General features: G+C 45.1%; 1 protein-coding gene across 4 annotated transcripts in view; it reads right to left on the bottom strand.

The window, feature by feature from the left end:
• The window catches only part of XYLT1 (xylosyltransferase 1), a 276271-nt gene that overhangs the window by 199318 nt on the left and 51757 nt on the right, over nucleotides 1–25196 (bottom strand). For 2 of the 4 annotated variants that reach the window (XM_065850894.2, XM_071815169.1), the window contains exon 1: nucleotides 1334–1752. The exons of 1 other annotated variant lie outside the window; for it this stretch is intronic. In XM_065850894.2, the coding sequence (XP_065706966.2) occupies nucleotides 1334–1564 (231 nt within the window). In that variant the 5' untranslated portion in view covers nucleotides 1565–1752. Of the gene's footprint in view, nucleotides 1–1333; nucleotides 1753–25196 lie in introns of those variants that run through there. One more of the 4 variants, XM_065850893.2, reaches the window with a different exon arrangement.

Here is a 25196-nt window from a genome sequence, read left to right on the forward strand (position 1 = left end):
GCACAGCCTGTTCGATCCCAGCCCCCCGCCTGCCCCAGACCAGCACACCCCACCTTCCACAGCCCACACTGGAGAGACCAAGAACCAAAAAGCTGGAGAAGAATGAAAGACAAAAGAATAAAAATACTAGAGACAGAAAAAGAAGCAGAGGGCAGAGTACTAGAAGAAAAACAGTGAGCCTGAATCGGTACATTTATGAACCCAGCAAATACCAAGATAAAATCATGTGCAGAGAAAAAATTTAGCTCAGTAAGCAAGAATTTTAATTTTCACATCTAGAAAGCACAGCAGAATCTGCGCACACTGGATGGGTACGTACCACCATTCAGAAAGTTGTTCCAAATGTCAGTGACAGAGCACTCGTGTACACAGGGCACAGTTCTCTGCAGCCTTTCCGTGGCTGAAACACCCACAATCATTTATAAGTCATCTCTGACCCTCAAGCTCTTGCTTTCTCTCTCAGGTTGTAAACAGAAATACAGAACCAGGAAAAAAATGTATGCACAGTTTAAGAGGTAACACTTATTTAACATAAGCCTACTGCTTAAAGAAAACCAAAACAGAGTATTTCTTGAGCTGAACACAAACACCTATTTCAGAGGTTCGCATTAACTGACCAAGAACACAGATAATTTGATTTTTCACGTGCCTATTAGAAAATTCCGAAGCACAACGGGCAATAGGGCCAGCTTTGCAACCCCTTGCAGTTCCAGGCGCGAGTAATTTAAATTAAAACTTGGGAGTTTGCAAGATAAAATAATAGGGCGAGAGGGCACAGTTCCAGTATCCTTGAGTTTTTAGCCGTTAATAAAATGATTGTATTAGATTTCATTGCCTGTCACCTACCGGGCCCAATAGAGCTGTGCAATAAAGAATAGCGCCTGTGCGGTTTCCAGATGGAAAAAAATATGAAGTAGCAATGAAATAAAACCCCTCGGGACCGTGTCGGGCAGGCGGCCCTCCGGGGAAGTTGGGGACGCTGACACGGCCGCTGCGGGCAGAGCCGAAGGGGCAGCGGGGAGAGGAAAGGAGAAGAGATGAGAGAAGGAGAGGAGAGGAGGAAAGAGCATCCTGGTGCATCTGCTGCCGCTGCAGCCCCGGGCGCTCCCGCCGTGGGCAGGCAGCGGGACCGCGGCTGCGAGCCCAGGCAGTGGGACCCGGCGGGACCCACCGGTACCGCGGCACCTGCGCGGCGCCGAGAGGCGCCCACGCGGGGCGGCGGGACTCGAGCCCCAGGCGACCGCGCCTCCCTCGCCCCAACTTCCCCGCGCCCCCCGGGCAGCCGAGAAGCGCCGTGAGCCCGGGGCGCAGCCGCTCCCCCGCCCGCACCTACCATCGCCTTGCCGTGCGGGGCGGAGGGTCCGCGGCGCTGCGGGTGCGCCCGCTGCTCTCCGCCGCGGTCTCGCTTCTCGCGGCCGGCGGCGCCGCCGCGCTGCTCCTCGCCGGCGTCGAGGGAGGTGAAATTCCAGACGAGGAGGGTCTGCAGGAGCAGCACGGTGAGCGCCGCCACCAGCGCCGAGCGGGAGCGCCGCGCCAGCCGCCGGGCGCACGGAGCGGCCACCATCTTCGCTGCCGCCGCGCTCCCGAGAGCCGCCGCATCCGCCGCCGCACGGAGTTTTCAGCCGGGCAGAGCCAGACGTCAGCAGGAGGAGGGCGGAGGTGGGAAGGAGGGAGGGCCGGCGGGCGGAGGAGGTGTGCGCGGCGCGTGGGGCCGGGGGAAGCCGGCGGGAGCCCTGGCGGCGCGGCAGCGCCGGCCGGGCCAGCCTGGGGCGAGGGGTGGGGTTGGCGGAGGAAGAGGAAGGAGGAGGGGGGGGTGGGCTGGAGACGGAGGAGGAGCGGCAGCGGGGGCTGCTGCTGCCGCCGCTGGCAGGCGGGCGGGCGAGCGCCGGCCCTGCGCGAGGGGAAGGGGCCGGGCCGGGGCGGGGCGGCTCCGCGCCTCACGGCGGGCGGGAGAGGGGAGGGGGCGGCCGGCGGCGGGGCGGGCGGCGACTGCCATCTTCTGAGGGAACGCGGCCGCGCCCGCCGGCGGGAACCGGCCCTGGGGAGACGGGCGGCACCTGGCGGGCGGGAAAGCGCGGGCTCGCGCAGCTTGGCGCCTCGCGCCCGGCCGGCTGACGAGGCTTTTCTTTTTTTTCTGTTACCGACCTGGCCCCGTTTCGCACCGAACCGACCTGCAGCTGTTCCAGATGAGGCTGTTTCGGTTCGGCTGTTGGCGTTAAAAATGGCCGCAGCAAAAAGGCGGCACGGCTTGAGCTCCTTAATGACAGGAAATGTTGATAAATCAACGAACTTCCATAGGTTGTCAACAACTCTGCGTTCATTGCCCTGCTGCATAGCTATTGACCAGCTTGTACCTTAGACAGGCAACTCCAGCACTGCTCAAACCGCCCCTGTGGGTGTTGGGTGTGGGCTACAGAATCCCAGAATGTCAGGGATGGGAAGGGCCCTGGAAAGCTCATCCAGTGCAATCCCCCCATGGAGCAGGAACACCCAGCTGAGGTTCCACAGGAAGGTGTCCAGGCGGGTTTGAATGTCTGCACAGAAGGAGACTCCACAACCCCCCTGGGCAGCCTGGGCCAGGCTCTGCCACCCTCACCATGAAGAAGTTTCTTCTCATCTTTGAGTGGAACCTCCTGTGTTCCAGTTTGTACCCATTGCCCCTTGTCCTGTCACTGGTTGTCACCGAGAAGAGCCTGGCTCCATCCTCCTGACACTCCCCCTTTCCATATTGATCCCCAGGAATGAGTCCCCCCTCAGTCTCCTCTTCTCCAGCTCCAGAGCCCCAGCTCCCTCAGCCTTTCCTCACACGGGAGATGCTCCACTCCCTTCAGCATCTTGGTGGCTGCGCTGGACTCTCTCCAGCAGTTCCCTGTCCTTCTGGAACTGAGGGGCCACAACTGGACACAATATTCCAGGTGTGGTCTCCCCAGGGCAGAGCAGAGGGGCAGGAGAACCTCTCTGACCTACTGACCACCCCCTTCTAACCCACCCCAGGTACCATTGGCCTTCCTGGCCACAAGGGCCCAGTGCTGGCTCATGGTCACCCTGCTGCTCCCAGGACCCCCAGGTCCCTTTCCCCTACACTGCTCTCTAATGGATCATTCCCCAACTTACACTGGAACCTGGGGTTGTTCCTGCCCAGATTCAAGACTCTACACTTGCCCTTGTTCTATTTCATTAAATGTTTCCCTGCCCAGCTCTCCAGCCTGTCCAGGTCTCTGGATGGCAGCACAGCTTCCAGTGTCGGCCACTCCTCCCAGCTCGGTGTCATCAGCAAACTTGCTGACAGTCACCCTATTCCCTCATCCAAGTCATTAATGAATACATTGAATAGTACTGGTCCCATGGGCCCTGCCTATGCCCCATGATTCAGCTGCTCCAAACACACCTGTACAGACACAATCGTTTCTTCCACCTGACAAACAGCCATCCCTGTGCATGACACCGGCACAAACATGTGCAAACAATTTCACGGGCAAAAATGGCACAAATCCCCAGCCCTGTGTGGCCTGCAAGTGCCAGGCACAGGCACGAGGTGACACCCATTAAATGCCCAGTAGCTAAAAAAGTGTACCTAGTGGATGGCTTCAGCTGCCTTTCTCTCCCAAGCTAGTATTGGCTTTCTAATCTGAAAGATCTCATTATCTGATGATAGTAGTGAAGTAGGGAGCTTTTTTAATCTGCCTGCACAGCGCCTCTTTTTGTAAGCCTAATTCCACTTTACAAACCAAATCCAAAGGTGAAAAATAATATCTCCTGATAAGGGCAGTTGCTTTTTGTAAATGACAGCCAATTAGGAATTGCAGAGACCAGCATGATTTTGTTTGCATTCGAAGTACTTTAGTTTCTGATCCAAAGAACAATGAAACAAGTACAGTGAAGTGAGCCATCTGAACAAAACAAAACAAAATAAGATAATATTGAATGTGTTCAAGTGTTCTTGAATATGCTGACCAAGTCTGCACAGCTTGGGAAGGTGATGGATCATTTTTATTCCAAACTATCAAATAATTGGGCATTATAAATACAGCCAAGCAAATCTGCTGACAAATACTAGATAAAAGTGTTTTCCACTTGGGATTAAGTGCCCCATGCAGCCTTCCCCTGGGTTTTTAGAGGGCAGGAGGTGCTCATGGAGACAGGAAAAACAGACTTTGAACAGGCTAAATCACCAAGAGAGCCACAGACCGCAGGGCCTGATTCCAATCCTGCGTATCTCATTGTGAGATGGGAGACACATTCAAACCGATGCCCTAAAATGGCTAAAAGCCCTAAAACCAACATTGAAGCAGGCAATGTTTTAGCACAGGGTAACACTGCTCTCTCTAAAAGGAGCAAAGCAGTAATTAAGACCAAATTGTGATCCATGTTTCTTGAAATATTTATAACCTATTGGCAAATTACCTCTAGATTTTCAGGGGCAATTTTTATACCGGCAAATGTCTGAGGATTTTCCTAATCTCTGTATATAATTACTCTGACTGATAAGGCAGTGAGGAATGACATTGCATGCTTGGTCTCACATGTGTCCTACTGAAAGCATGTCTGGAGAGAAGATTTGTATCCAAACTACAGTAATTCATAGGCAATAAAGATCTGAGTCCTCAATGTAAAGTGGGATGGGAGCCTCAGCATGAGACACTTGTGCACTGAGCAAAAAGCGGAGTGGGGAGAGGAGCGGGCTCACCCTGACACCATCCTCCTGTCCCTCTGTTTGTACAGCTTATGTAAAATCTGGGGAGTGCAGTAGGTATAACATTCATTTTTAAAACTGTGTGATGACCAATGCCTGCTAACTGCTCACAACACCCTTCTGTTGCTAAAGAAAACAGCCAAGAGAACGAAGATGGAGGATAATTTAACTATTTTTTCTTTTCTGTGCTGATTCAAACTGGAAAGTAAGAAGGGCAAGGCTGAACTTCATGAGAATTTGAAGATGAAAGAAAATCACAAAATCTCAAAAGCTGAACTGTACAAATCCTGAGAACAAACTACAATCAGAAATTACGTACAAGTTAAAAACCATAAAATGGACTTTTCTAATTATCACATTCATGAGTAACGGCAGCTCGAGTGAGCTGTGTTGCATCAGAAAATATCTGGCTATGTGGAGGACATTTGAGAGGTTTAGCACTCAGAAAACTCTTGATGTTGCCTATGTTACGTGAGACAGTATCTAGCACCAAGTATGTAAGAGAAAAAACAGGTTTTATTCTTAGTAGACAAGTATTAGGATGGCTGCACTTAACTGTCAAAGAGATGGTGTCTTAAGCAAGGATAACTAACTTGAATTGGCTAATTTGCTCTAAAATCCCTAACAGATAATTGGCTTAAATATTTTTTACCTCTGCATAGGTATGTAAATTCAGCCTGGGCCTGTTTGAGAGGAGGTGGGTATCAATCTTGGCTACTTGGAATGATGTAAAAAAAAGAACCATATTCCTTTCCAGTACAATTTTTACTCTGATCTACTTTGCAGCATTTACCTACCCTGTCATAAAAACACATTTCCTCCTCCCTACAGTGTAGACATAGTCTAAAATTGACTCAACTAACCAGACTTTGCATGGAGAAATAAGTGAAGTTTAGAGCAATGTTAATAAGCACTATCCTTTCCTCTGCTTTGCAAAGCTTGCAGTCCATCTGGTGAACAAGCACTGCAGGCTTATCTGAACTCCAGCTCACAGGCTGACTCACAGGCGGTTTAGAAGCACATTCTGTAATCAGTGAAAGACTAAGTTATTTCAGAGGGAAAATCTGCATTTTTCTTAAAAGCAGCCATGTCCCTACCACATCAAAATGTAGATTTCAGATATATGTTATCAGGGTGAAGAGGAAAAAAGCGTGTCTGGGAATGAACTGATTTGTCTATAGGTATCTCTAATATACTGAACCTTAAAAATCTGTGAAGCAGATTTGTGTATATTCCTATGATTTAAAAAAATTGTAAAGAATGTGTCTTAGGAACAGAAAAGATTGAAAACGGGCCACCAGCGCCAGCCATGTTTTATGAGCAATGGGCAGCAGCAGCAGAGGTATCTTCCTGACATTTGGGGTTCCCCCTTGAAGTGGCAAATTCCTTTTTTCTTTCTTTTCCTTCTACCACCAGCAGGAATAACATTCCACCCCTCATCGTTTTAGTGAAGTGTTCTACGTATGAAGACATATACCTTTTCCCCAGCAGGCTGGCACTCTCACTGGTCTACATGTCAAATCTGAAAGAGCGAAACAGAGAAGGGAATTACTGTTTGAGAGGCTCATAAGAATTTCACCACCTCAGACTACAGTTCAGTGTCTGCTCTGCAACAGGCTCCCGACTCATGGCTTTTTGTTTTTAAATACTGGTGTCTTGCGATATGTTAAAGGTATCTTGATTTTTTTGGAACCACAGCACTGTCATCGCCTTACTCTACGTTCTCAAATTCAGTCATTTTATGGTTTCTATGAACCCTCTTCACAATTCAGGTATACTTTACCACGATTATTCACTGCTCCATCTCTTCATAAGCAAAGGCCCAAGATTCCTTGTCTCATACTCATTTTACATCTATTTTATATCTCCAAGTGAGTTCCAAGAGCCAGGTTCTCTCTTAGCGTGCATTGTCAGAACTCAAGTCAATGGAGATGTGACCGTTGTGTGCAAGAAACGCCTTTAGTTGTGGTGGTTTTGTAAAAACTGAGATTACAGCAAGCCGTTCTTAATCCAGTCTTCTTCCACTTTGCCACTTAATAGTTTTCAAATGCAAACTCTGCTGTCAATGTATATGCAAACCCCAAATGTTTAGTACCAACATTTCATTCTGGTAAGAGTATCTATAAATTGGCAACTTGAATAATCCTTATTTTTCACTTCTGGGTCAGTATAGTCAAAGACAATAAAAGCAGGTAGTTTCCTATGTTCAATTTATACAAAATACGTAGCGCGTACTTGGAATCTATATCACATCTTCCTTCTGAGAGATAAATCTAGCTCGGGACCTTGGCATACCCTCCACTTAGGAAGTGAAGGAAAATGGAAGAATTATTCCCTTCATCCCATGAAAGCATCTCTTTTTCTTTATAATCTCTTAGCATATATAACCTTTTACTACCCCTCAATGAGGGGAAATGTCATGTATATGTACTTCATATACAGCCCTCTGTGTTGTGACAGCTTTTTCTTTCAGCCAGTGGTCAGAGATAATCACGGAAGGATTACCCATCTGTTCTTGCCATGTGGCGTTCTGTCTTCGGGAAGGAGATATTGCAGTTCACAGCCTCCTGCAGCTCTTTTTTTCTCATGTTCTCTCATTAAGTAAAAATCATATTATTATCCTTCCGAGATACTAAGTTGGGCAGTAGAGAAGACTCATGAAGGTGACCTACTTTGGATTATCTCAGTTAGAACCTGCCACTGACTGTTGCAAATAGCACGCGGTTTAGATGCAGAAGGAACTGGTTTCTTTGGCTTCTGCGTCTTGCTGCTTCTTCTCTTCCCACTTTATAGAAAATGATGGGTGGTACCCAAAAAAGAAGGGGAGGAGAAGAAAAAAAAAAGAGACTTTTGTATGAAAAGTGACACTGTAGGTTGCGTTTACATGATGAGCCAGTTTTTCAAACCATGAGAGGCTTTCAGACTACATTTATTACAATGACGCACCAGTGCAAAGTAGAGATGTGTAAAGGTTTCTTCCACTGGCCACCTGCAATATTTTCTATGTGTCTAAACTTTTATTGAGACATCACTATCACTTGCTGCAAAATGATACTTAGAAAGGAAACAAGCTTTTTAAAGAAAATTTCAATACTCTCTCATTTTGCCTAACACTGGAAAATACAGTATTTTAATGACAAAGTTCTATTCTTAAGCTTCTGATGCACACTCAGCTGTATGAAAGCTTGCTGTAAAAATTATCTCACGAAATAGTGTGGCTGTTCTTTGCAAACAGGGCCGTTTTGTGGTAACTGATTTAATACAACTTCTTGTGTCAGGGAAGATTGTTTACGATATTGTATCAGACGCAGTGTTTGCAGCTTCTGCCGATCGTTTTCCTGCCACTAATTCCCTCGTGTCCCTGGATCCCACAGAAAACACTGCGCTGGGTGGAGCTGGTGCCATATGCCCATGCGTGACAGTGAAATTTTGATGAACTTCTGTATAAAATCTCCAAACCCTTGGAACGAGGTGCCGGGTGTTGGGAGAGAGGAAGGGAACAGGGCGCCTGCATTTCCCGCTGCAGTTCCCAGCAGCCGCGTTAGCAGAGACGAGCGTCAGCTTACCTGGGAGAAACTGGCCTCTCAGCACCACAGAGTTAGCAAGGATATTATAAACCAAAGACAATTATACACATTTAAGCAAACAAACTTGCTAACTATCATGAATCTTGCTGTATTTAGAGAAGCATTAACAAAAGTGAGCGCAAAAACCTGCTTGGCTGTGATTTAGGTGCTACAAGAAAAGGAAGTATGCAGACAAGATATTTGATGTGCCTTAAAAGAAATAAAGCCTTTGGAAGAGTAAGGTCCATGTACAGCAAAGATGACTGAATCATACACTGGATGATTTCTCATTTTAACAGCTTTTGAATCCATAGAACTGGTAACAAATTGCAAACACTTGTTATTGAATCAGAGAAGATGATCCCTCCTTCACAGTCTCTGAGAATTACTCTCATTTTTAATGGTTCAAGCACTGACTTTTATCTATGCCCCAGGTGTTCCATCACAACAAAAGACCTCCATAAATAGGAACAAAAGATGCAAGATTCATTGAGAATCTAGTAAACATACTCCTTTAGGAAGCAAGTTCCCATCCTTGCAAGACAAGAAGGCAGGTTCTTGAAGCCCTCCGGAGCCAGAGGGAAATCCTCGTGAGCTAACAGCAGTTCTGCAGTAGCAGACAGCAGAAGTATCTTGAAATGATCTTCTGCATGTGTACAGTTTTGTCTTCATGAGTTCTGCCTTGATGTCCTTAAGGACTGGGAGGAAAAAGAGCTGGCAAACCAATCCGTTCACATCAGCACCGTGGTACAAACCCCAGCAGCTGCCTGCCATTTCCAGAGCCACGCTGCTGAGCGTGCTGAGTGCTGCCTGTTGAGTAGTGACTGCTCGTACACACACGCAATCAGTGGTTTGTGTGCTGGTTTCCATGCCTGCAGCTGCACACATGATGGACGTATGGAGATGTCTGAGCTACACCATGGCACAGCACATGCTGTTGTAACCACCTGTAAGGATGTGGTTTGGCACCCATCATCATAGCTCTATCAGTTTTGAAAACCGATACTTATCTCATGTAAGAGCACGATAGATGTGCTGACTCTTCAGCAAGGGTCACTGCAGGTCGTGGCTTTCTCGCTCTCTGCGGTCTCACTAAGGGAGATCATGCACCAGGCACCAAGTCCTGCTGCTTCTGCCTCCTTCTCAGGTCTGCCTGGTAAGATGGAGAGACTTACAGAACTGCAGTTCTGCTTTTTGGGTAGTACAGCTTCTTGTCATGACAACTCAGTGTGGAAATTACTGGTTCCTTCCATTTATTTTATTATTACGTTGTGCATATGGCACATGTCTGACAACCTGTCTGCCTGGAGAACATTCTGCTCCGAACGACCAAGCGGTGTTTGCCACAAGGAGAACTGTTCTGGCAGTGACGTGACACGCAGGAGACACCCGCTTTTTGTGTAAGAACTCAACACACGCCCCCGTAAACCCACCATAGGTGCCTAATGCATGTGCTCTATTGCAGAATTGCTCAAATTTCTAAACGTTTATATGTGCAAAATTCAGGCATGTACATGTATAGGCATTTCCGAATAGACAAATCCAGGGTGTTTCACAAAGCTGGACCCAATTTGAAATCACCGTATCTCTGCAACCACGAACTGCCCATGAATGAAACTCTTACAGCCTGCACAGCAGGTGGAGGGAACATAGACCACTTATTAAAAGGTCTCTAAAACTTGATAACTCATTAAACCATTTGTAAATTTTTGTGTGATTGTAACATGCTGGGTCCACCATTTTGAAATACCCTGTAGATGCCATGGATAAAACACCTTCGCTCACAGAATACAGATCAGGGACTGGAACTTAAATTGCAACAGTTTGCCCCAGGGATGGCATTAATAAGTGCTATCTCTCTTATAAAGGTAGACAAGATTTAGAAAAGAAACTAAATATTATTCAGTGAAAGGGAAACAGGTAAGTAGACCCCACAGTGATTACACTGTGCTCGTAAAACAATTCAGATATACTCCTGTTGTCTCCATGTCTTTGACACTAAATTACAGTGTAAAATACATTTTTCAGGAAGTTCATATTGCAAGTTATTTGTATCTATTTGTATCTAATGTGCAAGGCACCTTTAAGATCAAACAAAATGCTATGATGAATTTTAATTCTGACTAATTCTGGACCATCTAGTAAATTTTGTCAACACATAAACGAACCAATTCAATACAATCTACATTCTCAGCAAAGTGACTATTCAAATACATGGCTCTCTTCTGCCCTAGAATGGCTTCTAATATGTAGTTGCAATTTCATGTACTAGTGGGATACACCTTTCCCGATGATCAGTGAAAGCAAAGTTTTGCATTAAGTTTTTCTTTACCCAAAGAACTATTATGATAAAATGTTTCAGATCTCTTATGACCTAAAGAAGCACCTGGAAATTCCTGTAAATTCACAGAATTAGATCTAGACCCAGAAAAGCACTTAATGACATGTATGATCCCATTGAATTTGGTGGCATATGTAAGGGCTTTAAATAAAGCATATACCTGTGAGCTTTGCTGAGTTTGAGGCCTTACAGAATTTTAAAAATATTCAGAAACTAAACTTGGCTTGAAATTGAACGTAACCACTGATTAACAGTGATTTCTTTGGCTCTTTGTTTTCTTAATGTATTTGTAAATTAATCGTTCGCATTTTCAAAGTTGTTCTCCTACCTGCACATTCAGAAACGTTTTTCAGGTTGCTGTTCACTCGTAGGCATGAGGTGTTTTTTCCTGAGAATTCACGTGCAACACCTTGTTGTGTCTGGAGGAGCTTTGCCTGTGATTGAACTGGGAAACAAACCGCCCGGCTCAACAAAAGCTTGTTTGATTTATCAGAGGAGAGAGGCGTTTCTCCTCCGTTGCAGACCCGGGAAAGAAAACCTCAGAGGAGCAGAATAGGGAGGAGGTGTCAGCATCCCTGTTTCTCCTTGCTTAGCACTGGCCTGCTAAGCTTTTGATGGGAAATGAGCTTCTATGATTCATTTGGCTAACATTAAACATCTTCACGTTTCATAAGAGAGGTGTATTTGTATCCAGGTGCTGGGACGACACCAGACTGAGAGCCAGTCTAGTCCATAATCAGATCAGGCAGAGTGCTTTGGAAATGCTCGGATATGCAGGCAGGTCCACAGCACCGTCCCATCTCGGGTCTGCTCTCCAGCACCGTTGCTGCTCCGGGAAGCAGGATTCAGCCAGCTCATAACACAGATTTTATGCATGCGTGTGCAAGCCCACCTGTTTGAATATACAGCCCTACCTTTAATTTGTAAAATTAATGCTAGAACATCGTTGCAAATGCACTCATGCAGATTGCAGCTGGCTGGTAGCATAGGTCGATTGCATATAATAGCCTTAATCTTTTCACCTCACTTTGCACTTAAATTCCACCATCACAATGATCTGTTTGCAGTCTCAGAGGAATGCCAAGGATGAGGCTGCAGTCTCACCCCATCTCCCTTCGGAAGGAGGCTCTTCAAGCCAGTCCTGTTAAGTCACGGGGTTAAGGGCAGAGGGAAAAACCAGACTTTCCACCAGTTTTAGTACATAACTTATCTGTGACCAAACAAAGATATTTGTTTGACATAATGTCAATATAACATCTGTTGCATAAGTAAAAAGCCAGGGTACTATGCATTTGTTAATGATCAGTTACTATTTATAAAATATATTTAAGGGAATAAGGTGATTTGCTTGTTTCTTCTCAATCCATTATATACAGGTAGATCTCACACTTTTATTATTAATACCTGTTCAACTGCAGTCCTCCAGGTTCACTCAGTGGTTGAGCAGACTGTCACTGACCCTATACAACACTGAATCTTCTCAAACGGCCACACTCTTGCCTGGAAACTGAACCCACAATTTTGGTAGCTCATTTTGTTAGGTGAAGAGATTCGTACCTCAGACCTGGATTTACTGGAGCACAGGCGGAAAACGCAGATAGCATCTGTAACATTTTTTAAAGCCCCGCGTTGTAAAGGAGGAGGCACATTATACATTTCAAGCATTAGTCTCTTCCTTGTGCTGCACATAATTGGCAGAGCTTTTCAGCGAAAAGCGATCTGGCCAAATTCTCTTACAGCCTCGTGCTCTGCAGAAATCTGTCTTGGGTTAATCTATATTAGGAGTAATATTCAAGTTGGCTCTTTGCTCATATGAAAGATGTGTTTAAAAAGCTCTAGCAGATACAATCCTTTTTGCCTGACTTTGTTCCTTGCTGTTGTTGGTCTCTCATGGGATTTCTTGCAGAGTGGTTAAGTGATCTATACTGAGGTTTCAAAAGCAAAGATAATAGAAGCTCTATTCATGGGTTAAACACTTAGCTGCTTTAATACAAGATGTGTAGGAGCAGCCCCTAATGACATTCAAATCCTGTTATTGCTGTGCTTCAGTGTAGGATGTACTTGGTTTTGTGGCTGCAAGAAGCAATTCTCAGAGATGACTGTAAATCCTGAGCAGCAAATAAATCCCACAGCATGTAGAAATGATGCCCGATTCTGCTCGTACAGCAGCGTGTATGTCAGGATGTGACTGTGCTTGCTCCTGACTTACACCAGCGCTTGCTCGGTGTTGCAGTGGATGCCTGCTCCGTACCTACATCGCGTCTGACTCCGGGGGCATCTGCTCTTAACTGCATAGCGGTATCAATTTCTAACCCTTCCTTTGCAAAAGACTGCTGCCTATTCCTAGTGTCTTGGCTTGTGAGCAATTCCCTAAAACCAGTACTGTGACGAGCTCTGAGCCTTCATTATTTCTGGGTCTCATGCCCAACTTACTTGTCTTACATCCTCTGGGGCCTGCTAGCACCTCCCTTGCCTCCCCCCACTCTAAACTAGCAAATTTGCTAATGCTGTGGAGAAAAGCCAAGCGTTCTTCCAGAGAAATGCAGTTGAGTACCCATTAAATTATTTCATTGCTTTCTGTGCCTCTGAAACCTCATGAACTGTCTTTGCCACAAGGAAAGGTTGTAGCAGACATAGATCCAGAAGCATATCACAACAGGCTTGGTTTTAGTTGTTAATCCAGAGATGTTAAGAACAAATATTAGGACCTTAAGCAAAACATAAAGAAGGAGCTGCTTGAAAGCCAGGCTTATATTCATAGCACAAAAGCTAGCTAGATTAACCAATTAAGAAGTCTATTGATATTAGTTTCATTTGTTTCACACACAGAGTAAGAGACTAGGAAAAGAAAGACTAGATGGAGAATCACTGGTTGATTAAATAGTATTGTACAGTTTATTGCTAATTCAGGCCAAAGTATTTAAAGGTGCACAAGTGAATCTGGTGTCCAGATACCGTTGAATTTCCATGGATGTTGAATGTATGTATCCAATTTAAGTCTCATTGAAGAAGATGGTGTCAACTTTGCTGCATAAGCAGTGCTGACATGCTACATGAAATAGAAACGTAGGCACTTTTTAGACAGATGGAGTAATTTGGGTGTTTTAAATGGCCAAATAAGCTGCTGAATGACCGCAGGGATTTTCTCAGTTTCACATGGTACAGAACCAAGTGTTCGAGGTGTCAGAGTAACCTTCAGAATGGTTGTGCCACCCAAGCGACTGTAATCACTGCACTGCTTAAGCAGCCTCAAGTGCTACCTGCTCTGACGATGACAAAATGAATCATTCTACCACGTGAGCTCGGAAATGCAGAGGAAGCGTTCCAAAGATAGAAGTGCAAGAGGTAACGGATACATGCAGATCAAATATAGGTGAAATTCATGATACTGCATTTCCATCAAATTTGTCGTTTTTCTTTCATGTTTCTTTTATCATCACTAGCTTGGATTAGGATTTATTTATTTGGCATGCATGTCATTATAAACAAAATATTTCACTAAAAATTAAACATAATGAAACTAGACATCATATAGATTTGAAATTTGCTATGAATCACAATCACTACCATCAACTCAGGAACAGGTCCTTAATCCATTTTTACTGTGGGTAGTATAATCACAACAGCAGGTTTACGGGCTGCTTTCCATCTTTCTCTCCCAATGCCAATTTTCAAATTCAATGTGTCTGTTCAAATAGCAAAGTCATCTCCTTACAAACAATAAATGGGGATTCATTTGGAAACAGTTACAGTGCCTGGTATATTTAGTTTTTATTACTGCATGACCGAAGTGAAATCACCATGTTTATCATAGGTTAAGAGCACATATAGAATAAACTAATGTTATTCAGCAGATGCACAGTAAGTTTTAAGATGCAAGGAAAAGTGAGGCTGAACTGAGGTGTAAATCCCCATTACTATTTATACGACTGTAATTCCTGCAGGGATAACAGGGTCTGCTGGTTTAGTTTAAGGTATTCAGGGAAAGCTTAACGCTAAACCAAGAAAGTGAGCATGGCTGACCAGGCAAAATAACCGAGACCCGAAAACAAAAGCAGAGGTATCATGGGAACTATCAAACACCTTTGGAGGAAGAAGCCCTGTGCTCTTTATAGAGTCTCAGGAAACATACCCATCTATTTTACTATTGTTTACACCGCTGTAACTGCATATCAGAATTATAATTCACTGCCAGATAACTTCAGCAGTAGTGCAAATTTAAACTGACGTGCAACATCACAGAAGGGCCATAAATAATTAGAAAAGAGAATCGCATAATATATTTGCACTTAGTACATATAAATACATACTGAAAGCATTTCACATTCACAAAGTAGCTTTGAACATCTCAAAATGGCTTTTCTTTTTTTATAGACGAATAGTTCAGCTGATTGAATTTTGAGATATTGCTGAAGATATCAGAAAGGTGAGAAGTCAAAAAAGAACAGTGTTAGGACTAAGGCAACACAAGCTAATAAAGAGGCACACGGATGAGAGCCCATGTGCTCAGGTGGGCAGCTCCAGCTTCTCAAGAGATCTGTGGTCAGGGATGAAGTCAAGACCCCCCCAAAGACCCTGGCCTGTCTCTGTGCTCAAGAGACAGACACACAGCTTCGAATGGAACTAAACTTGCATTTGCTAAATAACACTAATACTGCCAAGAAAAGGAATAAAGAAGGTAAGTCTCCAGACAAGTCTCTTGTTCAGCGCATACAGTTCCTCCGCTCTCTGAACACAGAGCTGCCTGTGCCAGCACACCGAGGAGCTGTCTCCAAAGTCTGATTAATCTCTGTTCCTCTTTTCCCCACCATCACCAGATCTGGGCAAAACATGGGGATTTAATTCTTTCTGCTGCCACCGACAAAGAAGCCATAATAACTCAGGCCCTACATCTGGGAAGGAACGTGCTAACAGCATATAAACCAAAGCAAATTACTTTCCGGCTGAAGCCATGAGGCACCCAAGGGGCTAGAACAATAAGAACTTTATCCTTGGCCTGTTCCTGGGCTGATGCAGATTTATACCAGTTCTCGCTAAAAGCCGATGGGCAAACTCTTTATCCAAGTCCTTAACACAGTGTGGAGTAACACTGGAGATGGTAAATTCTATGAAACAGCCTGACTGCATGTTCTGTAAAGCAAAAAGAAAAGATAAATGAAAGTATATGTTATACAACTCGGACAAAATATTAGTAAATAGGCTAATGGCCTCAAATATCCATGATTGTTGCAAAGAGAAAGGCAATCAACTGTTCTCAGAGTCCAAACGGAGACAGGACAAGAACACTGCAACAAAAGAAGATTTACGAAGACATTAGCAAAACTTTCTAAGCACTGGTAAGATCATCTGGGGGGGCTGTGAAGTCTCCACAAGAACAGGTTGGACAAATAGGCTGTCAGGAATGGCTTCAGCGTTTCTGATTTTCCCTGAGGGCAAAATGGACTTTCAGGATCCCTTCCCACCCAGCATTTTATGATTCTACAGAATAAGCTAGCAGGGAGCCAAAGGGACAGGAGCCTTGCTAATTCCACATGGAAATATGGATGAACTCAATGTTTTCTGTCTGCAAATTGCAGGATGCTAGAAAAAATACTTTCATGGACATATATATAAATAAATGGTATCACAGAATCACAGAATGTGAGGGGTTGGAAGGGCCCTGGAAAGCTCATCCAGTGCAATCCCCCCATGGAGCAGGAACACCCAGCTGAGGTTCCACAGGAAGGTGTCCAGGCGGGTTTGAATGTCTGCACAGAAGGAGACTCCACAACCTCCCTGGGCAGCCTGGGCCAGGCTCTGACACCCTCACCAGGAACAAGTTTCTTCTCATCTTTCAGTGGAACCTCCTGTGTTCCAGTTTGCACCCATTGCCCCTTGTCCTGTCACTGGTTGTCACCCAGAAGAGCCTGGCTCCATCCTCCTGACACTCCCCCTTTCCATATTGATCCCCATGAATGAGTCCCCCCTCAGTCTCCTCTTCAGCTCCAGAGCCCCAGCTCCCTCAGCCTTTCCTCACACGGGAGATGCTCCACTCCCTTCAGCATCTTGGTGGCTGCGCTGGACTCTCTCCAGCAGTTCCCTGTCCTTCTGGAACTGAGGGGCCACAACTGGACACAATATTCCAGGTGTGGTCTCCCCAGGGCAGAGCAGAGGGGCAGGAGAACCTCTCTGACCTACTGACCACCCCCTTCTAACCCACCCCAGGTACCATTGGCCTTCCTGGCCACAAGGGCCCAGTGCTGGCTGGTATGATTTTACTGAAAGGATCTAAAGAAACGATTCCAATAAGAAGGCTTATGAAACATTAGCAAAGAGCATTATCTATCGATCGATCACAAAAAGGAGATGTGAATTCAGTGTTTCTGACGCTGGAGCACCCAATGCGCAAGTTGGGCAGAGCTGTACAAGATAATGCAGGACTAGGCTGCAGCCTTGGCCTTTGTAGGCAACTCCATTGAGTAGCTCATTTAGGGTACTAATTTAGCCTTTAATTGACCAAAATCATGCCTTTGGCTGGCAATTGTTCTGATGTGGGTACCTGGCTGTTCTGGACACGTTACACCGCGGCTCCTTCTGGCCCGAGAGGGCAAATTCCCTGCAGAGTTCTGGTGTTCACCGTGATTAGAGTGAACAGCTAAATACAGCTTTTGGCAGCCAAATTTCATTTTCACTGCTGTCAGAACTTCAGTTATTGTGGTTGGGCTATAATTTTCATGCTGGTAAAACCTCAATTGTCATGTTTGGAGTTTCTTTAATGTTTATGATAAATGCACAAGTCACTGCAGAGTGACTTGCAGTGGCTCAGGGATTTGGCAAAGAGCTTCACATATTTCACCGAAATTCTGTTTGGCCTAGAGGGGCGTTACAATTCTAGATAAAGAATGCGCTTTTTTATACAGCAGTAATTTGTAATAGAGTGTGTTCCAAAATAATTCTGCATAAAAGATGAACTAAGACAAAACCTTTGCCTTCCCACTACGGGAATTAATTCAGAATCAGAAAACATATGGAACTGGAAGAGTCTGATTTTGCAAAATATATTGTGGGTGAAAACAGAGGAAGGAAGCTGTTCTGTTACCATTAATCTCAAGCAGGAGTAAAAGCTCTTTGATGAACAACAGAAAGGAGGAGACAGCTGCAATCTGCTTCCTTCAAGTAGGACAGGTTGGATTATTTGGAGGCATCTGGACATTTGGAAAAGTCTGGGAAGTACTGGAAAAACAAAAGATAACATTGTACTCTTTGGGGGTTATATAATTTTGACCTATATTTACCCATGGTTGCACCCGGGGATTAAGCAAACACGTTACGTGTGAGGTCCTATTTTTGCATTCAAATTTGGGATTTTGGCAAATGCAAATGCCGGAAGGAGCTGACATGAATACATTGGCACCAGTTTGCAGGTCGCAAAGAGAGATTTGGGACTTCATCACAGCATTAGAATATTAGAATATTAGAACACTAAATACAGGGAAGGCTCCTGGTGTTACGTCAATCATTACGTGTTACATATTGGTAATATTTTCAACTTAAGGCTGAGAAAATACAAGCTCTGAAGAAGCCACGGAAGAAATATCATATTTGAGCATGTTTACTGTAAAATGAAGGGCTATTTTATCTCAATCAAATAAAACAAGTGGACTGAAAACCCGATATTGAAATAAATCCAATTTACTCTCATGTAATTGCTTATTTGATTCTCAAATATGACATGAAGTTAGAAAACAAATTGATCTTCTGTCACTTCTGTTTCAGTGAACTTAACTCAAACAAGTTGCCCTTTTGGTGCATCTTGGATGGAACGGTACTTGATCTTCATCCCAAGGAAATCAGTGTCTTAAATTTGTTTGAAAAATGATTATCCAAACCATGACGCCTTTTCAGACAGTGTTTGAACTGCATACTAAAAAGACCAAATTCCCCCAGAGAGCCAGCACAAGCAGAGGGAAGATGAACTATTGTAGTATATTCTCCGTGTGCAAGAAAATGTAACATTGGTACAGGTACAATATGAGCTCAGACAAATACAGTAGACACAGGAACTGCACAGGTCTTGTGGGCACGGGCCACCTTCCTCCTCCTGCCCTAATGAACAGTTTTACACAACCCTGATGTGCCTCAAGCATTTAAAGAATAGTAAGTGACACTAGGTTGTCTCAGCCACTGTCAGAACGCTGTGATACATCCAGCACCAGACTCCACAGAGAGGGAACTAAAAGATGTTAACAAAACACCAAACCAAAGGAGCAATAAAAGGGGAGGTTGGGGGAGCAGGGCGGGAGGAACACCCTTTCTGCTCAAAGCCTCCAAAGGTTGAAAGTGTTTATTCAAAAGAAAAGAGAAGGAAGATCCCTGTTCCCAATCGAGCAGAAAGGGAGCAGAGGTTGTGTAGCACAGCTAATCCAGGAGAGGTTGGCAGGGGTGGGAACGGCCCGTGGAGCCTCGCACCGAGGGCTCTTAGGGAATAATCACCATCTACAGTCTTAGGGTCAAATCAAGGCAGGTTCAGGGGAAAAAAAAACACCTAAAATGTCCAAGACATAATTAATTCATTTCTGTGCAAGATGAGAGATGATTTTAAGAATGGTCCTTGTGATTATTTTTTAAAATTTAGGAACATAGCAAAGAGGTTGTTCTAGACAGCTTATCATTTTTAATGATATGTCCTACTTTAATTATGAAGAATGTCAGATCAGTTCATATGCTTGAATTTACAACTATTAAAATTGGTGTGACAGAAACAAGTATTACTAAAATGCTGATGAGGCAGGACAAGCGCAGAGTGTGGCACCAAGCACTGGCATGGGTGGGTGGCCAGTTCATAGGAACTGAGAACACGAACTGAGAACACCCAGAGCAACCCAGTCCTCCCCTTCCAAGAACTCTATTCCTGTATATTTAGACTCTGTATACAAAAACCATAACTACCTCCAAAACATTTAGATTTGATGTAATATGTCCTGTTTCCCCTGCTGTTGCACTCTTGACCTTTGGATAACAAGTAACATTAGTTTTCTGGACTTGTCCAGACATGTGTTTAGAAGGACCTGTGGGTAACACCGAGATGACCCTTCCACTCTTACACCTTCCTCGAATAAGAAGTTTGATCCCAAATTCTTCGTTTACAGGATCATTTCCTTCAGATTTCACTGTGATTCTCCATTCTTCTGGTTTATGTCTTGTATTATTCTGGCACATAATTGCTTCTAAATAAATTCAGCCTGTTACATGCAGAGAACAGGATTCCAGGCAAAATATCTGTGACCAGCAGACTGACAGAAAGCACTAGAAGCAGCTTTAATTCAGTACTCAAGTGTGCAGAGCAATATAAGTCAGTAAAAACTTGTCTTCTTTTGCTTTGCTAGGTGTGATGTCAGGTCAGGAGACACTCGTTTCTACTATTAATATTAATACTGTCATGATTCTTGCTGAGGCCAACAGGACTGTAGAAGTGAAATACAGCCCAGTGTGGCTGGACACACAACAGATGCACCTGAGCCAGCAACTGTTCAGCTTCCCACGTATTTTCATGCCAAACCTCCTTTTTGAGCCGCTAATAAGTCACTGTCGTGTTTCAGGCTGAAACTCCTCAGACCTGCAAGCTCAAAATGAACATAAAGCTGAAGTTCGCAGCAGAGATACATCCCGGCTTGCAGCCAAAGACTAAGGGTGATCAGTCAAGGGTAGGGGACACGGAGCGCAGAACGCTGTTCCCACAGCCAGCGCCGCAAAAATCAATGCGTGCGAAATGGGAATCCGTGTACTGAGGCTGGTGGATTGCGGTGAGAGCCTGTGCTCTGGTTACAGCCCTGTCTGCAGGAACTGGGGGCGACTTAGTGAAATAAATGGGGGGGTGGTCAAGTAGATATTAACAGGGCATAAAGGTGCCAAAAATGTCAGAGTGCTCACAGACCCACAGCTCAAAATACTCATCACGACGGTCACGTCACCTCTAATTCCCATGGGCTAATTAGAGACCGGTATTCAATTGCAGTTTTAAGATTTCCTCTGTATTCTTGCGTCATCAAAATCCTGATTTGTACACCAAGTAATCCTTGAACTAAAAAGAGAAGGTAGTACATATCTGATGCATCTGAAATAGGATATACTAAGCAACCAAACAAAAATCAATCCAGTTTTCTGGAATTTCTAAATTCTGCTGAATTACACAGATACGAGTCCTCTACCCAAACCAGGACGTTAACACAGTTTTACTCAGTATGAGGAATAACATCTTATTTCACAAGATCTTGCTAAAAATCCACAGTATTAGAGCCTGTGGATGTAAGGTCTCTCCAACTGGGTGAACCATTGTCAACAAATACCCAATTTCAGACCATAATCGCCTTCTCTGATCACAAGTTTCCTACAAAACAACCCACATTTTCTTCTGAATTTGCTCTTCACAATTTTTCTTCTGTGCTTGCTAAAGTTCTTTCATCCCCAATATCATTCTGTTAATATGGTGAATTAACATAGATTTTAAAGCTCTCATTTCCTGCCTGCTTAAAAAAAATAACAAAAACAGATGAAAAGCCTAAAACCGGTTTCTTTTCCCCAAAACCAGAGTATCATTGGGCTGCCCTACAACATATGGATGGAGAACAAAGTGAACCCATGAAGCCGAGCATCAGGAACTCACCTGAAATGGGAGTGATGGCGAACAACCCACAAACCAAGGAGAACGACAACAACAACAAACAGATCTGAAGGGAGAAATGCAATAAAAATTGGGTAAAATTATCTTGAGTAACGCTGGATGACACTCAGACTAAACATCACTGAACAGCGGAGCTGCTCCACTTTGTGCCACGGGAGTGTCAAAATACTTCCTTCTCCTCCATAAACATCCTGTAGTTCTTTCTGGAAAACGGAAGAGTACCACATGTGACGAGTGTTCTTCAGCAGCGCGCTGAGCACCAAATGTGAACTATAATTCATAAATCATGCTCAATTAATCATAATCTAGAAGGAATGGCTCTGTTAACGCTTCTGCTAACCAGCTAACCTGTTTTGAGAGAGGCAGCCGGAAGGTGAGTTGCTGTGGTGACTGTCGCTGCGGACACCGCGGAGCTGGCACAGACAACGGCCTTTCCTCAATGAAGAGAAAGCAATTCTCGGAATGGCGGAAGGCTGAGGAAAGCCCTCAGTGAGAAGCAGAAATGAAAGTATGTGAGGGTGGAGAACATCGTCTTTTCTCATGTAAACCCCACTGAAAACCACCAAAGGAAGCCTACGTCATCTCTCAACCTTAGTTTAGCAAATGAGCAATTTCCAAGGGATACAACTGAAAGAGGAGAGACCTGGTATCTCCCGATATGCTGGAGTTATTCTTGCACAACAGCCAGAGAGCAAACCCTCTTCACTGAGAGCAAGCAGCTTCACCTTCACGCACTGGTGTTTTTGATCATCAGAAGGAAGAGTTAAAGCCAAACTGGCTCGTTACTCCATTCAGAGTCTGACAAAGAGAAAACTGAAGTTAGAATCATTATGGCCACGTGCACAGCTGATGGACCTGGAATCATCCTCTGTGCCCCGGGATGTGTTTATGGCTGTTAGAAAGCCGGACTGCATGGTTCACAATTTCTCAGTTGGCAAGAAGGGCAGAGACTTAATGAAACCTTGAAATCCTCTGGCCTAATCTGTGTCAGAGATATGTGGAGATATTTTAAACTGCCAGGCGCATATTCAAATAAATGTGCTAAAAATATGTACATATATATATATATATATATAAATACAGAAGTACCACAATAAGAGAGGAGAATTACATACAAAAGTCTCTTGTGTGTTTCTACCGATAGAATTCGGTTTATTCATCCCTGCCAATTAAAACTACGGGGCAATATGGAATATATTTCTCAGGCTCTTTGACAACACAATTTCAAAAGGCTCCTGCAGCCCTCAGTATTTCAGGGCTCTCCAGCCAGGAGCGCTCAGCTGATTGTATTCCCACCTGCCAAAGTCTGGGGTGTTTTCTTTACTTTTTCCTTTTTAACACCCATTGTCCACCTCGAGCCAGTAAAACCTGCTGCGGAAAGCTGAGCTCAGCACCAGCCCAGCGCCACTCTAGGAAAACTTCTGGGAAAATCTCTTGGAAAACTATTGAAACAGGCAGCGAGGCACCTTCCTCCCTCGAACACGGATGCCTGGCTGCTGGAAAAAAACCCGCCAGAGCCCCAAAACCCGCCGGAGCCCCGAAAGCCCCCAAACCGGCCGGAGACTCCGTCTCCGCGCCGCCAGGTGGCGCCGCAGCATCGGCTTCGGGGGCGACGCGGGGACCGGGGGGACCCGGGGGGACAACGGGGGGCCGGGGGGAATCGGGGGAACCCGGGGGAGACCCCAGGGCTCCGACACCTCTCAGGAATGCGCCCCCAGCCTGTGCCGGCGCTTCACCCAGAACCAGGCACCGCTCGCTGGTATTGAGGCTCATTCTGCTCCCCAAACCTGCAAGGGAAGCGAAAAGGAAGAAGCGAAGGGGGAAGCAGCCCGGACGCCAGCAAGTTTAGACCTTCAGAAAGCACCTGGTGAGCTGGCTTGACTGTCCTGAGCCACTGAGTTCAATAAACTAATTCGGGGAGGGGTGGCCAAAGCTGACAAACAGATCCTTTTCTCCCTTTTTTTTTGTAATTTAACCCCACATTTCAGAACAGTAATTTAGGGAAACACTGTCCTTCACAAGATGTCACGGTTGTGCACTCTCATCCTAGGCTGTCACAGCAATGAAAAAACAAACCAAACAAAACCAACTCAAAGTGCTTTATAAAAGAACATTTGTTTCCATGCCTGTTTTACCAGCAGAAAAGCTTTGATACACTGCAGTAAAGCAAATTATCCAAATTACCCCAGACAAAGAGGGAAAAATCAAGATGTTCTGCATTCCTGTCCAGAGCACTTCAGTGTTCCTTGGTAAACGGGAAAGGTGGAGAAACCCCCCTGGGAACTGACTCTCTAGCTGCATTTTCTTCCTTGGTCTGCTCCTCGGTGCCTTTGGGAAGGGAAAATTAAACCTGCAACTGTCGCAGCATGCACATAATTTTTAATCCAAACATGTCAAAAAGCTTTTTACCTGGGGTAAAAGGGCCGTATTCACGCTTAACATTCACCCTCCTGTGCCCCAAGTACATCACAGCCCTAACTGTGATTTTTTTACCTCTGTTCGGCAATGAAAGGAGTTGCAACCGCCTGATCCTGAAAAAAAACCCATGCATGACTAAGTTCACTCAAATTCACAGTCCCACAGAATCCAATTAAACAACCCGAGAGCATCAAGTTATTCATGTATTCGAGGCTGTGGACAGCTGGGTCCAACACTTCGCTTGGTCTGGTGCCAGTTACAGTAACCAGCCCTTTATCTGTATTTCATTTCTCAGCTATACAATTAAAAGTTAAATTCAAACCATCCTATTCCCAGTGAACCCTCAAGGATGAAACTTTTATAGGTCTTTAAATACATTATGTATCAGCTACTTGTGTCTGTTTTCTAGCAAGTCTCCCATGGATTCTGTGGGGAAAGCACAAAACAATGAATTATGTATTCAGGATTTTGTGCTGATCTCAGTGTGTAATTGTTACAGTGTTCAGAATAAAAGGAACATAGCTTTTTGATAATTAATTACACTAATTGCATTCACCTGGGAAAAAATAGATAGCACTACAAGGCAAACAGGGGTCAATAATATTAATATAGTTGATCACTAATCTTGCATACACAAGTACCAACCAGTTACGCAGAGTTAAACAGAGTCAGTGATAATTTGCATGAGGAATTCTGAATGCAGAGATAAACCTGTAGAAAGTCAGAGAAATGAAACCACCAACTTAAAACTGAAACAGTGATGGGTTTTCCTTTTCTTCAGGTTGCACTGAGGGACTGTCACCAAGGCTGACAGGTGACGCCTGAGCCTGCCGCGTGCCCTGAAGCGGAGCCACCGTCCTTGGGCTGGGACCTTGTGGTTCAAAGAGGAGCGCAAGGAGACAGCGGTGCTGGGCAGAGGAACAGCCCAAAGCCCAGCAAGGGTATTGATTGAATCTGGCTCCAAGGCAGCAGCTGTGCCCGCGCTCCCCACCGTGCTGGTGTCCCCTGCACGTGGCTGAACTCCCAGATCTTCAGTGAGATGCAGGTCACACTGAACACGTGCAAGGCTGTTTTATGAGATTAGAGCTTCAAGGGGAACAGAATGGAGGCTGAAGCAGTTTGGTTTGGTACTTCTCTTACATCCCAGTTCGGCAGCGGAGAAGTCGAACAAGGCAGAACGTGGCACGAAGGTCCCTGTGCTGCTGGAGGGCTCTGAGCACCCAGAGAGTGGGTGGTGGGTGAGCAGGGTACAGCACTCCTCCTCTGCAACGCTTTCTGCTGCTTTCTGCCCCCTTCAAACAGGGATTCTCAGCAGCAACAATACCAAGTGGTTTTCGTGGGGTCCGCAGTGGGCTGGCGGCTGCAGCAGCAGTTAACCTCAGGAGGAACAGGGCGCGATAGAAAGGGGCACATTTCTGGTCTGATGCCTCTACAAAGAGCCCCTCTCCACGTACTGGGCCGAGCTGGGCTATATTAACATGTAAGAGAGACGGAAAAGCAGGTCTATTCACTTTTATG

This window comes from Patagioenas fasciata, chromosome 15 (genome assembly GCF_037038585.1).
Source record: "Patagioenas fasciata isolate bPatFas1 chromosome 15, bPatFas1.hap1, whole genome shotgun sequence".
Taxonomy (NCBI): Eukaryota; Metazoa; Chordata; class Aves; order Columbiformes; family Columbidae; genus Patagioenas; species Patagioenas fasciata.